This window comes from Centropristis striata, chromosome 22, assembly GCF_030273125.1.
Source record: "Centropristis striata isolate RG_2023a ecotype Rhode Island chromosome 22, C.striata_1.0, whole genome shotgun sequence".
NCBI classification, from domain to species: domain Eukaryota; kingdom Metazoa; phylum Chordata; class Actinopteri; order Perciformes; family Serranidae; genus Centropristis; species Centropristis striata.
In genome coordinates, this window is record NC_081538.1 from 27,435,252 (window position 1) to 27,450,592 (window position 15,341).

General features: G+C 36.1%; 1 protein-coding gene across 1 annotated transcript in view; it reads right to left on the reverse strand.

Moving 5' to 3' along the window:
- Positions 1–15,341, reverse strand: part of plxnb2a.1 (plexin b2a, tandem duplicate 1) — a 279,990-nt gene that overhangs the window by 20,491 nt on the left and 244,158 nt on the right. Inside the window, exons 20-29 of the mRNA XM_059325664.1 lie at positions 13,506–13,654; positions 12,087–12,222; positions 5,646–5,782; positions 5,384–5,566; positions 4,710–4,821; positions 2,650–2,862; positions 2,472–2,555; positions 1,249–1,344; positions 1,002–1,138; positions 459–559 (exon numbers count right to left, since the gene is read on the reverse strand). Of these exons, the coding sequence (XP_059181647.1) occupies positions 459–559; positions 1,002–1,138; positions 1,249–1,344; positions 2,472–2,555; positions 2,650–2,862; positions 4,710–4,821; positions 5,384–5,566; positions 5,646–5,782; positions 12,087–12,222; positions 13,506–13,654 (1,348 nt within the window). The remainder of the gene's footprint in view (positions 1–458; positions 560–1,001; positions 1,139–1,248; positions 1,345–2,471; positions 2,556–2,649; positions 2,863–4,709; positions 4,822–5,383; positions 5,567–5,645; positions 5,783–12,086; positions 12,223–13,505; positions 13,655–15,341) is intronic.

Sequence of the window (15,341 nt, forward strand, 5' to 3'; positions counted from 1 at the left end):
AATATCAACATTTTAACACAAGTTTTTGTTACAGAACCTATGATCTGTTCAAGGACCGTTTGAAAGTGGTGGTAATGTCTGTTTTTACTTTCTGCCACGGAAGGTGTATTTTTGGAGATTTTTAAAAAGAAAACATACTATTTTTCCTGTTAGAGGCCTTCGTCACACATGATTCATTCAATGACTGTCATAAACTTTGAAAACTGAAGAAATAATTTAATTTTTTACAGTTTCCGACTGGGATAAATGGTGTAATTTTGGCAATTAAAAAAAAAAAAAATAAACATGCCTTTTTAACCTAACAAGCAGATTGTTGGGTTCAGAGGAATAAACAATAAAATACACTTTAAGTTAGAGAAAATAATTTGAATTTGAGATAAGATTATTGTTATTAGTTAGGGGATCTCTATAAAATAAAGTATTAAAGTGAACCCTGTGATCTTCAGGCCTGTTCGTACCTGTGAACTCTTTCTTGCAGCGATCTCGAACGCTCTCCTCCAGATTCTCCAGCTGGTGTTTCACCTTCTCATACTCTCGCTCCGCCTGCTGACTCTTCCTCCTGTCGGCACACAGCAGAGACGGTTAAAACACGTCGACACAGAAACATAATCCACCTGCACACACTGTAATAAATTCTTCTGTAGTCATTTCATTTGACTTAATATATTTGATAAAATGTATTAAATATAAATGCGTCCTTGATTTTGAGGCAGTTGTTTAAGTAAAAATGTTTGAGATAGAATCTACTCATTTTGATCACATTAAATATAATCTTTATGTGTATGTAATTCTAAATCAAGAGAATTTTGACTGAATCCAACACAATAGAATCAGTCTGTTTTTAATTGACAGGCGCTTCCTGTTCAGTTGTTATTAACTCAACTTGTAATGTAGTTAGATTTAATGAATAATATTGCCTGCAATCTGTTGCCTCAATTTTATTGAGTAGCTATTGTTTTTTTTTTTTTTTTACAGTACATAAAGCCGTTTGTTTGTCCGACCTGTAGCAGTAGACGGAGATGGCGATGAAGAGCAGCATGGGGACGATGACGGCGGGGATGATGATGGCCAGAGGGATGTCGTCCTTCCTGGCGTAATAAACCGAACCCACCGTCCACTCGCCGTGACCGAACTTCACCTGGGAATAAGGATTATAGTAATTTATTTTTTAGTAAATTCATTCTGAGTCAGGCTCTGCAGCTCCGTTCTTCTATCTAAAGGTGAGAACGTGTGAAGGTAAAGAGTCACCATGAGGTCCAGCAGGTCGTTGGTGGTGTCTCTGCGCTGGCGTTTGGATCTGGATCTGGGCTGAGAGGACGGAGCCTCCAGGATCAGTTTATCATCCTGCACACAGACAAAAGAGTCACCAGCTGAACTAAACACACAATAAACTTCTTTATTTGTGATACTGTTTCAGTCATATTAATATAGTTTTATTTACAAAATGGGAATTGAAAAGTTTGGGAAGCACTGCGTCAATAAAGGCTGCAAATAAATGGTAAAATTATTGGATTATGCTTTTTTTTTAGCCATGTAAACAGCTTAGGGGGATGTTTTTTTGGGAATTAGGGCAATTTGTGCATGTTAATGCTGCCACACGAGGTTAAAAACCAGTAAAAACACCATGTTGCATTCAGTTGAATTTAATGCTAAAATTTTAATTTAAAATGCATGAATGGAGGACCACAAACACCACATCAATTCATCAAGTTGTCATTGCTACAGAAAAAAACGAGAAAAATACAATTATTTTATAAGTTTATAAGTTTATGACAAAAAAAAAGTTTTCTCAGGATTTTTTTTCCAAGTTTCTGTTTTTTTCCATCTGTGAAAAGGGTGACTAAAAGAATATATAAATATCTATATTTTCCAAATTTAATTATGGCCTTATGTTGCATTTCTGATAGGATGTTTATGCAGCATGACGACATCAACTAGAAAAAAATCCAAAAAGAAGTTTTAGAGGTGGAAGAAAAAAATATATTTAAAAAAGAATACATATATATATATATATATATATATATATATATATATTTGGTTTGTTGTAATACTTATTTTCTAACTTTCCTCTCAGGGCTTGTCACCCAAAAAATAAAATGAATAAAAATAAGTAAAAAGCAATTAAACAAGAAGAAATAAACAGGAGGAAATATATATATATAAATATATATATATATATATATATATATATATATAAATAAATAAAGGAACAGTATATACAATATAGCCAGACCATTGCAAAGAGAAATATTGCACATTTAAGTCACAATTAAATTGTGACTAATTGTTGCATTTCTGAAAGATTGTGTTTCTGCAGCACGACAGCATCAACTCAAAAAACTCCAAAAGGAAGTTTTAGTCGTGGATTATGTTACTTTCTGAAGCCCTCAGTTTAATAAAAAGCCGATCTTGACAGTGTATAGACATTATTTCCTCCTCATGCAGGTGAAAAGCAGGAAGTGTGTGTTCACCTGCAGGATGTTGACGTGACACAAAGCGTCTCCGACGAACGCCTGAGCCTCTTTAGCCGTCATGGCCTTGGAGAAACCTCGACCCTGCAGCAGCAGCAGAGAGCACACAGTCACACACAGACACACATAATAATAATAATAATAATAATATATATAAAGTATTTCAAATGTTGCTCACGGTGACGATGATGATGCTGGTCTCGGTGATGACGTTCTTGTTGAGCTTGTTGAAGGTGGGGTCGGGGTGGTAGTCGAAGCTCTTCAGCTCCTCTTTGGCGTTGTCCAGCAACAGAAACGTCCTCAGAGACGGGACGTCCACCGTCGTGTTGTGGACGGGCGGAGAGTCGAACTGCAGCACCGTGTCGTTCTTACTCAGAGCCTGCTGCACAAACTGACACACAGAGAAGAAGATCCAGCGATGCTTTACTTTTGTCATTCAGGCAGGAACACAATGCATTATTTGGTTTCATTAAAATCAGTTAGAATCCTGGTCTGCCTTTTTATTCGAATAAAATGTCTTTTTATGTTGTTTATTCTTCTGTTCACTGTGTTTAATGTTCTTTTTTCTTCCATGAAGCTGAAATTAACAATTTTCATGATCAATTACTTACTTGCTGATTATTGTCTCGATATATTGTTTTAGATAGATAGATAGACAGATAGATAGATATACTTTATTCATCCCAAGCTGGGAAATTACAGAGAAATTACAGTTTTTTCAGTCCAAAACCAAAAATATATTCAATTTAATATAACATGAAAGTGAAAAAAATGATTAAAACGGCATTTTCTGCCATTTTTTGATTGTTTGGTCAATAAAATGTCAGAAAATAATTAGAAAAAAAAGAATGTCTTGTTTTTTTTTTTTAACAAACCCCCAAATATTCAGTTAAATATGATTTTTTAAAAAAAGGAAATATTTAGATTTTTAGAGGTGGAACACAGAATTTTCTGCATGAAAAATGACTGTAGCGACTAATTCATTAATTGTTTAATCTTTAAACTGTCAGAGTAATAATAGTTTAAAATGTCCATTTCAATTTCTCAAAGTCCAAGCTAATGTCTTTAAAAGTCTTCTTTTGTTTGTCCAACACCCCAAAACATGTAGCGATAAAAACAGAGAAGAGCAGGAAATCTAAAAGGCTGAAAACTTTTTCTTTAACATTAACATACAAATACTTTAATGAATAAATTATTTCTTAAATAAATGCCTTTTATTGTGCTTTTATAAATTGTGGAATTGCTGCAATTCACCAGTGGTGGAATGTAACTATGAATATTTACTCTAAGTACACCAGTAGAGAGGGTTTCAACAGATATTTCACATATTCAGAGATCATTTTTTTGTGGTGGAGACCAAAACTGAGCTAAAAGAGAGAGAACATTGGACACAAACACAGTGATGTTGCAGGTTTGAATATAGATTTTCTCCTGGAATTGTTTATAGTATTTTGCAGAGAATCCATTCTTGAAGTTGAGTGACTTCACATCTCCAGTGCAGGTGTAAATTATACTACATTTCCTTTCTCTCTCTCTCTCTCTCTCCCTTCCTCCCTCCCTCCCTCCCTCCCTCTCTCTCTCCGCCCCCCACTGAGTCTCCCGTCTTTCTTCCTGGTTCAGACGTGTCTTTTGATGAGAGGACGATAGAGCGACTCGTCTCCTGCCGTGAATCCTTCCTGAGAGATTCTGTCACTCAGAGCTGCTCAGCGGTGAAATAGAAGCTTCTTCTTCTTCTTTTTCTCTTTGTTTCGCGTTTGTGACTCAGAAAGTGTCGACACACATCCAGACCATTTATTAAGAAACACATTTAGTTTCTGTCAGAGTCGTCCAGATCTCATAACATGTAGTGTGACTGAATGAACATTAACAGACTGTAGCTGATCTCTAAAGATGTTTTTATTTTTGTCTAAAATGTAATAAAAGGCACTCTGAAGAGATGAGAAAGGGAAAATGCTGAATTTTTTTACATTTTTGTTTTAGAATTATTTGTTAATTTAAGAGCTCAGAAAAGTAAATTATTTATTAGAATTAATTTAACTTATTTCATTAGTTGCAACAGCATATAATAAAATAATTATATATTTAAAAATGATTTATTCATACTTATTTTATTTTTTCTTCTTAATGTTATTGTTTGAATTTTTATTTTTTATTATTAATATTATTTTTTATCTCTTACCTCTTTTTGACGCACACACGCACACACACACACACACACACACACACACACTCTCTTACCTCCACAGGTGAGGTGTTCTGTGAGAACTCGTTCTCGGAGGGCGTGACTTTCATCGTGGCGCTCTGGATCAGATCAAAACCACTTCCTGTCACCACGATCCTCCGACCACCGCTACACACACACACACAAGGAGGGGAAATTGATTAGAGCATAATCAATACTGTAAAAATACAGGAAAATGTAATGTATACAATGAATACTTAAAAAATGTTTTGTTTTTGTTGCTGAAGTCCATCTTATAATAAATACTGTATCCGTCTTTTTATTTATTTATTTATCATTCAATAATATCATATTTTTTGGGGGAATAACAAAAAATACAGTAGTATAAAAAAATATATATACAATCTTTTTAAACTTTTTTAATAAAGTTTAAAAAGATTAACTTTTTTTTCTAATTTTGTTTTAGAAAAAAGCAATGCTACTCATAATTAAAGTGTATATGAATCTTTAAATGATAACATATATACATATATATGTATGTGTGTGTGTGTATATACATATATGTATATGTATATGTGTTTATATATGTGTGTGTGTGTATATATATATATATATATGTATATATATATACATATATGTATATGTGTGTGTGTGTATATAATGTATTTAGTAATATTTCAATACGGGATTTACACATGTACTTTTCCACAACTGAAAAATGAAAACTCACCATAAGAAGCTTCCTTTGGGGTTATAATCAGTGATCTTGGGGTTTTCAGAGTACTGGTACGCCGCGGGGACGTCTTTAGTTGTGTTTCTGCCGTATCTCACCGTCACCGGTAACGCCTCCGAGGGAACTCTCTGCCCGCTGTACTTCCCCGTCTTACAGGTGATCTTTGAGCCGAACTTCAGGCTGAGGAGGAGAGGAACACTGTTGATGAACTGTGTCTGCAGGAAACACAACTAAACACTGTAAACAAAGTGTTTCTTACACTTCACAGGGGACTCCGCCCACTGAGACCGCCACGTCCTCTTTACTCGCCGTGTCCAGGTCTTCTCCTGAGATCGTGATCACGGTTCCTCCGGCTGCTGGACCCTTCACCGGGCTCACGAACTTCGGTTTGGGGTCCTGGACAGAAAGGGGAGTAATAATGACTAGAAAATTTCCTCTGGGGAAATTCTGAAAGGGCCACGGGGGCTACTGCCGGTGGTTTGTGTAGCGAAAATCGCATAAAGTTACGTGTGTGTGTGTGGTGTGTGTGTGCGTGTGTTTGAAGCATGTGCATGCATGTGTGAGGAGTGTGCACGCTTACGTGCATGTGTGTGTGTGTGTATCTCTAACTGTAATCACATCAAAGATCAAAGGCAATCAGATCAAAGCAATCAACAGAAGTAACTGACACCTGTACCAGCACAATGACAGCAGAGGTAGACAGGCTGGAATTTCTGGCCTCGAACAGAAAGCATTTTTGGCAAAACCATAATACCTATCATTGATCCGACTTCACTTTGAGCGTCCTGAGTTCTTCCTGAACGTCTATATATGGTTTTTTTTTCAGAAAAATTAAAAAATAGCTTTGTCAGAGCAATCTAAAAAAACTGTTCCATCTCCCTTTTTCAAATATCTTCCTGCGTTTTTAATATGGGAGCTAATGAGGCTGTTGGTGCGTGTTGGTGGATCATCTGTGCGTCGTACGCCCAAACTATAACTCTGACAGCTTTACCAGAGGATTGTGAGTGAGAAGACAAATTTTCCTACGTTTCTATGTACAAATTATTTCTGTAGAGTGGAATTTGCGGCCTGGATCACAGTTTTCAAATTTATTTTTTGACAGTTTTTTCTCTCCCTCTACACTCTGGTGATGATGTCACACACTCTGACACGAACATTCCGTGCAATACACACCCATTATAATCTCAGAATTTCTCCAAAAATGATCATGGTCATTGAACAGGGATTGATAAAAAACTATATGACCTATCAAAACGTGGATTAATACACCAATACACAAGACTTGTGTCTACTGTTTAAAGTTTAAATGGAGTCTCTAGCTGACATTATGCCGGAGAAGTAGACGTTTGAAAATCTCCAATTATTGTTCTTTTTCGCTCCGTTTTTTTCGGCAGTCCCATTCACTTCAATGCAAATTTTTGGGCGGTTAGGTTGCGAAAAATTCGTATTCCGTAGAGAAAAGTAATAACACACAGATCCCGATCAAACCGCACGTTTTGATATGTAATTTGTCCTGCAACTCTTCAAGTTGTAGGACTAGTAGCGGGACGAAATTGTGTCCGCAAGAGGAAGAAGAAAAATATCCACAGTATAACAATAGTGGTCCTAATAATATAATAAAAAATAAAAAATCCCAGAAAGACTACATCTATATATTTCAGGGGTTTTTCATTTTCTTCCCAATTTTTTATTTATTTCTATTAAATAATTTTATTTAAAAGATTTGCTAAGTCATTGGTGTTATGAGACACATTTTGAGTTTAGTAAGCACTTCGTGGTGCATTCAGATGCACCTTGTGACTTGTAAATACAGGTAAAAACATATTTAAAAGCATTACAAAGCCTCACTTCATTATATTCCATTGTATTTCTGAACCTGGTGCTAGAAGTGTTTGTGTTTTCCTTAACAAAGACTAAATAAAACCATAAACTGATGCTTTTTTGCTTCCACTTCCAGCACAGAGACATAACAGACTTATTATTCTAGACGAGGTAACACTTTGACAAAAACAAAACAAAACAAAAATCCTCACATCCCCGCCAGTTTCACCCTGAAGGGAAAGAAAAAGATTTGTCCTCCATGTCCTTTTGTGACTTATTTACACTTCAGTTATTGTCCACAAACTCTAAACTTTAATTATGACTTCTAATTAGTTTTCAAACCATCCATTCCAGCGTGAGTCTTTCTGTTTTTCTCTGAAGTAAAGGCTTTGGCATGAAAATAATCACATCTCGAGAACAAAAAAACAAAGCTGGGATCCGTCAAACCAGACAGACGTGCAAACAAAGAGAAAAATTAAACGAGAACTAAACATTAAACTTTAAAAGCGAGGAGAGTTCATAATGCTGCAGCTGCAGGTGTGAAACTCTTTGATCACATCAGAAACAGAAACTGAATCTAAAGCTAAATAACAAATCTAATCTAATCTAAAGCTAAGCGACTGCTTAGGGCCTCGTGGCCACTAGGGGGCCCCCAAGAGCATTTACCAATAATAATATATTTTTATTTTTTTATTATTTGCATGTGTGAGTGATGATTTCTGTATGATTTGACTTTTAAATGTGACCAGCAATGGCTTGTTTTAAGATTTACTAGGATTTAACTTAGGTGAAAACAAATTATATTATTTATTTTAATTGTGTTTTTTTCTGTTTGTTAAAACCGTATTTTAAGATTTGCCGAGATTTGGCCTTTTTGTAAGATGCCATTAAAGTATTTTTTAATAAATGGCTTATTATAACACATAATAGCCATAATTTCAAAATTCCTGTCAACTTTTAACATTTTCTTTTTACAAAAACACGGCGGACCGCTGCTGGGCTTCTCTACCACCAGGCTTAGCAAGTTTTCTGGGGAAAACCCTGCATATACATATGTATATATATATATATATATATATATATATATATATATATATATATATATATATATATATATATAAAAATACAATATATATATATATATATATATAAATATATATAAATATATATATATATATATATATATATAAATAAATATAAATATATAAAGATAAATACATTTAAATATATAAAAATAAATATATTTAAATATATAAATATGAATAAAAAATATATATATATAATATAGATTTTTTTTTAATACAACCCCAGGTTGCTCTTGTAGCTGAATGTGCTACATTTTGAGATTATAAACCATATGTGACACCCTGGACATCATTCATTTATTTGTATTATTTGTATTATTATTATTATTATTATTGCATTGGTATTATTTATGTTATTAACTTGTAATTAACAATCAATATTATTGGCAGAAATAAAGGGCCCAAAATCAAATTCTGCTTTGGGCCCCATGGAGGCTTGATCCGGCTCTGACTCCCGTGGTCTTTATGCAGCGAGCTATAACTAAAAACTGCAGAACTTCACCACGGTGGGGGACTTTTATCAGCTCGTGTGCTCGAGGAATATTGATAAAGGTGTCACACCAGCTGCTCCGCTTCCTGTTTATTCTGGGAGGTTTTGTGCGGCGCTGACAGCACGACAAACAAAACAAGAGCGGATATTAATTCTCCGGCTACACTGGAGGATAAAGCGGCTTGGAAAACTTAAGAAGTCAATCTGTCGGGAGAATTAAGACACAGCGGTGGAGCACAGTGTGTGAGGAGAAGAAGAAGTTATTTGTGCTTGTTTTGGGGAAGCAAAAAAACCATAAAGGTGTAAATATGAATCAGCACAGGAGTGTGTCGCCCAGCTGCTGAGATGTACTTTAAGTATTTGGTTTGTTGGTGTTGCAGATTTGCGCTCGCTGTTCTGGCAGACGGAGCCGCAAACAGCAGAATAAATATCCCTGAAGAGAGACAAACTCATAACAGCGAGATCTGTGCCTGGCTGGAAGTCACACAGACAATAGAAGCAGCTCAGGAGGAAGCTGCCACTGAAATATATTCAGTGAGTGAGACAAACAACACAGACACTTCAGAGGAAAAAAAGATATTCAAACCCAGAGACTCACAACACATGGAAGAATCTGGGATATAAAGGAAAAAGGGGAAATAGTGGTACAAATGAGTCCTCTGGTTTTGGGGTGTTTTTGGGGTGTTATTTGGGTGTTTTTTGCTCTTTTTACATTTGTTTTTTTAACACTTGTAAGATGAGCGTGGCCTTTTATTTCAAGTCCTGCAGCTCGATGGAATCAACACAATCATGGCTAGAAGTGGGAACAACTCAAACACCTATTTTGTGCAGAATAACACAGTTGGAATGACAAAAATCTGAAAAAAAGTTGAACTTCTCTGATAAATAAGTCTCTAAAAATTGAAAAAAAATTGGAATTTATCCGCATATTAAAGTATATTAAAGAATTGTCATGTTTCCAGCCTCTCCTGTCCTCTCCTCTCAGCTCTGTGTAAACAGCCTCTCCTGTCCTCTCCTCTCGGCTCTGTGTAAACAGGTTTAATGTTTTTAACAGGATCTGTTTAGTGCAAACGCTTTATTTTAAATGACACATGGAGAATAAAGAGATTGACACAAATATCAACATTTCAAACTCCGTATTGGTCACTTTTTCTAACAGAAACTTTCATAACCTATGATACGTTCAAGGACTGTTGGAAAGTTTGAATTCTGACGGTAATGCCTGTTTTCTACCATAAAAAGTGTATTTGTTTTTGCAGAATTTAATGTTTTTAACAGGATCTGGTTAGTGTAGATGCTTTATCTTAAATGACACATGTAGAATAAAGTGATTCTGACAGAAATATCACAAATTCATAACACCAAAACATGAAGTTTCCAATCATGTTTGAGAAAGAAAAGCAAAAAATTTGCTTCGTAAATGTCTGAAATTATAAACCAACGATCAAAATAGACACAAATTAATTTTCTGTCAATCAGCTAAATGATTAAATTACTAATTTACCTGCTGTGTCCTTTTAAATTACCTGCAAATGTCACCAAGGCTGTTTCGTATTACACTGTTTTTGTCCTTTAGACTCATTTACATAAGTTATTACATTTCCCACTGCAGGGCCGCGCCGCCTGCTTCTGTCGTGTCGGTTTCATATTTCTGTTTTGACAGCAAGAAAAACAAATAATCTCCCAGGGAAGTTTTAAAGACGGGGAGTTAACCGTCGGAGACAAACTGCCGCTGACGCAAATGAGTCATTTTGGTCTCAGCAGTTTGCTTTAATTGGCTTCAGATAAAAAACAGGAACTATGAAAAGTGAACAACAACATTTAAATTAAACAACCGAGCCGAGTTAGAGACACAATACAAGAACAGCAGGTGAGACTTATTTATTTTGATCAGATTTGTTTCTCTATTTGCCGAGGAAGAAGTTTCTGTGAATTTGTATGCGAGGGATATTTTTACGCCTCTTTAGGGAGAGAGATTTCCCCGCGCCACACCAGAGGAGGCCTGCCTGTTTGACTTTGTTATGAAGCTTTGAATGTTTCTGGGATTTGATTCCCGGGACTTGAAGTAGCTGTGTCACACCATGTGCTGTATTGCCTCAGAAACTTTGATGAGGAGTGTGAACAGAGTCTGCAGGTTTTTTTTACAACTTCCTGCAGTTGAACCGAAATTGTTCAAAGTCAGAAAAATAAAGAAATAAAGCTGCTGTATTTCTGATGGAAAAAAAGGCAGAAAAAGTTAAAGAAACTACTGTATAAACAGGGAATGAACTGTGAATTCTGTTTCATGCTACTGTAATACTGAACTTAAAGCATACAGAGATATTACCATATAAAACTAGAAGATCTATCCATTGGTACTAATCATGTCATATCTTAATGGGAAAAACAGTCATCCATGAGTCTCCTCTTTTCAGACATGCCCAATTTATGCAAATCCCATGCAGTTTAATGCAAAAACCATGCAGTAAAATGTGTTATTTTCACCTTTTGCATATTAATATTTGTGCATCTTGGGGTCCCTAAACAGTCTGTGAGCCCATAGTAGCATTTCTTTGCACTGAAACTTGAGCTCAGGGTAAAATGGGTTCTGCTGGTACCCACTAGTCACTTTACAGACATGCCCGCTTTATGCAAATCCAGTTCCAGTTCAGTTTGTGGCAAGAAACTGTTTATCTTCTGCAGTAAAATGAGTTATTTTCACCTTTTGCATAGGAATATTTGTGCATCCTGGGGTCCCTAAACCATCTGTGAGCTGCATCAATCGGGTCTGATACCTGATATCTGAAGATATCTGAATGAAAATGGGTTCTACGGGTACCCACAAGTCTCCTCTTAACAGACATGCCCAATTTATGCAAATCCCATGCAGTTTACCGCAAAAACATGCATTAAAATGTGTTATTTTCTCCTTTTGCAGGTTAATATTTGTGAAAACTGCATAAATCGGCTATGACTGGAAAGCTGAGACTCTTGTGGATTCAACCACCTCCAATTACTCTTTCAGCTTCCTGTGACATCTATTTTTGACCTGCTTTCTCCCCCTAAAAAGTCACTGCCCACAACCCCCAATTCTGTGGACAATTGGGACGAATGACAAGGGGTTAATCTGTATTTTTGTGACCTGTTAATCTACATATTATTACTTAATAGGGGTAAAACTGAACTAGACCCGACTAAATTTATATTTCAGAGACTTTAATGAAGGAGACTCCATGTTTCTTTTCTACTTTTTCGAGACATTTTATGTCAGAATATATACATTTGGAAGTGTCCTTGGTGTGGAGGTGTTTATGTTCAGACGTACCCGATAGGTGAAAATGACGTGAGACTTCCCACTTCTTCCTCCCTCGACTTCTATCTCCACGGCTCCACTGTGGGACGGTTCAAACGGGAGGTCGGACGGGGGACGACGCCTCGCTGGACCGATCTCACACACAACACTGTGGACACAAAGAGAAGGAGGTGAAATAACAACAGCGTGAAAGCGGTGACAGCTTTAAATGTTTTGTGCAACCAGCAATCCAACTTTTAACCATTTTTATTCACAAACGTAGAACACCATCCCCTTCCTGTCTAGTGAAGACCAGACATTTCTAAAAACTGACAGAAACCTGAGCGAACACTGATAACGACTGATGTCTCTCCTGAGTCAGAAGTCATGAGAGGTGAAGCTCAGATATCTTTAGTCTTTAATTAATGTCGGCCGGCTGTCAGAGGTTCATGTCCAGAGCTTCACCTTCACATGTTCAGACAACAGAAGAAGCTCATGTCTGCATGTTAATGTTAATGTAGCTGCTGTGTCTCTCTGCAGTCAGACTACACTGTAAAAAAAATCTATTTAATTTATAGTAAAATACCGTCCGAGTAAACGTTCAATGTCTAGGTTTAAACTCTCCATATTAACTGAACCTCAGTTCCAGAAAGGTTGGGATTTTGTCTTAAATTGACATTTATACAAAGACTTTTTATTTAATGTTTACCGAGTGGGTTTTCTACTGTAAATTTAAATGTTAATATCTGCAAAAAACTGTAATTTAGACTGAAATGTCCCTTTATTTTTAGTGTAATTGTATCCTTGTGAACATATGGTATTTCTCCATTAATTTTACATGGAAATGTTATATTTTTTCAGTAAAACTGTGTGTATTCTACAGTTTGTCAAAAGTTTTGTACTATTCCGTGATATACAGTAATTAAATGTATCTACTACAGTGATTTGCAATTTTTTTATTTTATGCCCTATTCCTCATGCAATTTGGCATAAATCGGGTATGACTGGAAAGCTGAGATTCTTGTGGATTCAATGAGCCCAAATGACAGTTTTTAAAGGTGTCTCTTGACTTCTGACCTCAAGATATATGAATTAAATGGGTTCTATGGGAACCACAAGTCTCCTCTCTACAGACATGCCCACTTTATGCTGTAAAATTAGTTATTTTTTCCTACTGTATCTGAATATTTCTGAATACTGCCTGACAATCTGTGAGCTGCACGAATCGGGTAGGAAATTGGTGAAACCGCTGTGACATGCCCACTTTATGCAAATACCAAACAGTTTATCTCCTGCAGTAAAATGTGTTATTGTGTCCTCTTGTATCTGAATATTTCTGCACACTGGGGTCCCTGAACAGTGTGTGAGCTGCATAAATCGGGTTTGACTGGAAAGCTGAAAATTTGACAGTGTTTTACTGTAACTTCCACAAACATTTTTTACAGTGTGTACCTGGTGGAGACGGAGTATCTGTCCGCCTGGTGGACACAGTCCACTCCGGCCACTGTGATCTTCTTGATGTCCTCCTTCTTTATCCCCATGTTGGAGCCTTTGATGGTCACTGAGATCCGCCCGTTCAGAGGGCCGAAGCGAGGGACGATCTGCAGGACGGAGAGAGGGAGGAACAGTAAGACAAGCAGCTTGTATACAGATCTAATGTTTGGGATCTTTTATGAACCTGCTGCACAGCTTAATGCAACTGTCACTGATGGTTTTCATTTTCACACCCATGTTTTGTAGGTAGCATCCATCTGTGCTCCTACTGACATATGGGTCTTTAATTGAGGTGTGATTGGGCGCATTGTTGGTGCATGGCTGTCTTGAAGCATCAGAAGGTGATTGCACCATTTCACCAAGGTTATTATAGTTAACAAAAAACTAACGAAATAACAAAATATTTGACCTGAAAAAACATTTTCGTTAACCAAAATAAAAATGAGAGTTTTCACAAAAATTATAACTAACTGAAACTTTATTGTGTGGTTACAAAACAAACTAAAACAAAGTAGATTATAGTGAAAATGTCCTTCGTTTTTGTCTTTGTCAACTTTTTTCATACATAAACCTTTTTGGTTGATATAGAATTGATTTAATCTATCTGGAGTTTATCACCTTATTGGGGCTGAGATGGATAAGGCAAAGGAAATAAAAAGCAAAATTTATTGTGACCTTTTTGACTCTCACACCCAACAAATACCCCATTACAAATAAAAACAACTAAAACTGATAAAAACTAAATTAAAACTAAGCATTCTAAGAAAAAACCCCAACTAATAAAAACTAGGAAACTCACTCTAAAAACTAATAAAAACTGACCGAATTTGAAAACAAAATTAAAACTAAAACTAATGAAAAATCCCAAACTATTATAACCTTGCATTGCACCAACAAAAATCTGGTCTAAAGTCAGCGGTGCACAATTTTCCTACGACTTGAGAAGTGCTATATAAGTGCAGGTCCATTTACCAAATCCTCCCTGAAAAACACCTCAGCCATGTTGTTTTAGAAGTGTAACTCAAGGTTTTATGAATATCTGCTCTCCATTTATCTCTTCCAGCTGCAACGATCCTAACTACGACACCAAACACTGAAGTGCAGCTTAATATGATCCCTGTGGTAAACTAGTCGCCCTGACTGCAGAATGAGTCATGAAACATTTGAAACAGGGAGGAAAAAGACAGGAATTTTGATGCCAAATTATACTTTCAACACATATTTGGCACAAGATACTCAGAGAACCTGTGACATCACTGTTTGGTGCGGCTACAGTACTTATGACCACGATTTGATTAAATCATTTTTTGGGGTTTAATATCTTCAGACTGCAATGATTTAATAGGTGCACAGATTAAATGACGCACAACAGATCCAAATGATTGAAAAGCACAAACAGATCTCATACTTTCCATAATTGGCCCTTGAAAGTGGAAAATAAAATGCAAAATGTGCCGTTCCCCAAAGTTTATACCGTACAGATGGACCTTTCCATATTTCCTGCTAAAAATACAGTATTTAATTAATGTTATGTCAAATTTAAGATGCTCTAAAATAAACATAATCCGATACATGGAGAGTAGACGAGCCAAGGTTGCAATCTGTTGCTTTTTCTGAAGCGCCAGAATAACGATGTGCATTCATTCCAACGAACATGTGTTTGAGTAAAATTCCCCTCGTGTTGAATTCATGTTTAAATATAAAAAACGAGATCTGAGGCTCACTGTATAACAGACTGGGCAAAAAAAAAAATAGCACAAAAAGCTCAACATGTTGATGCGGAAATAATAACGG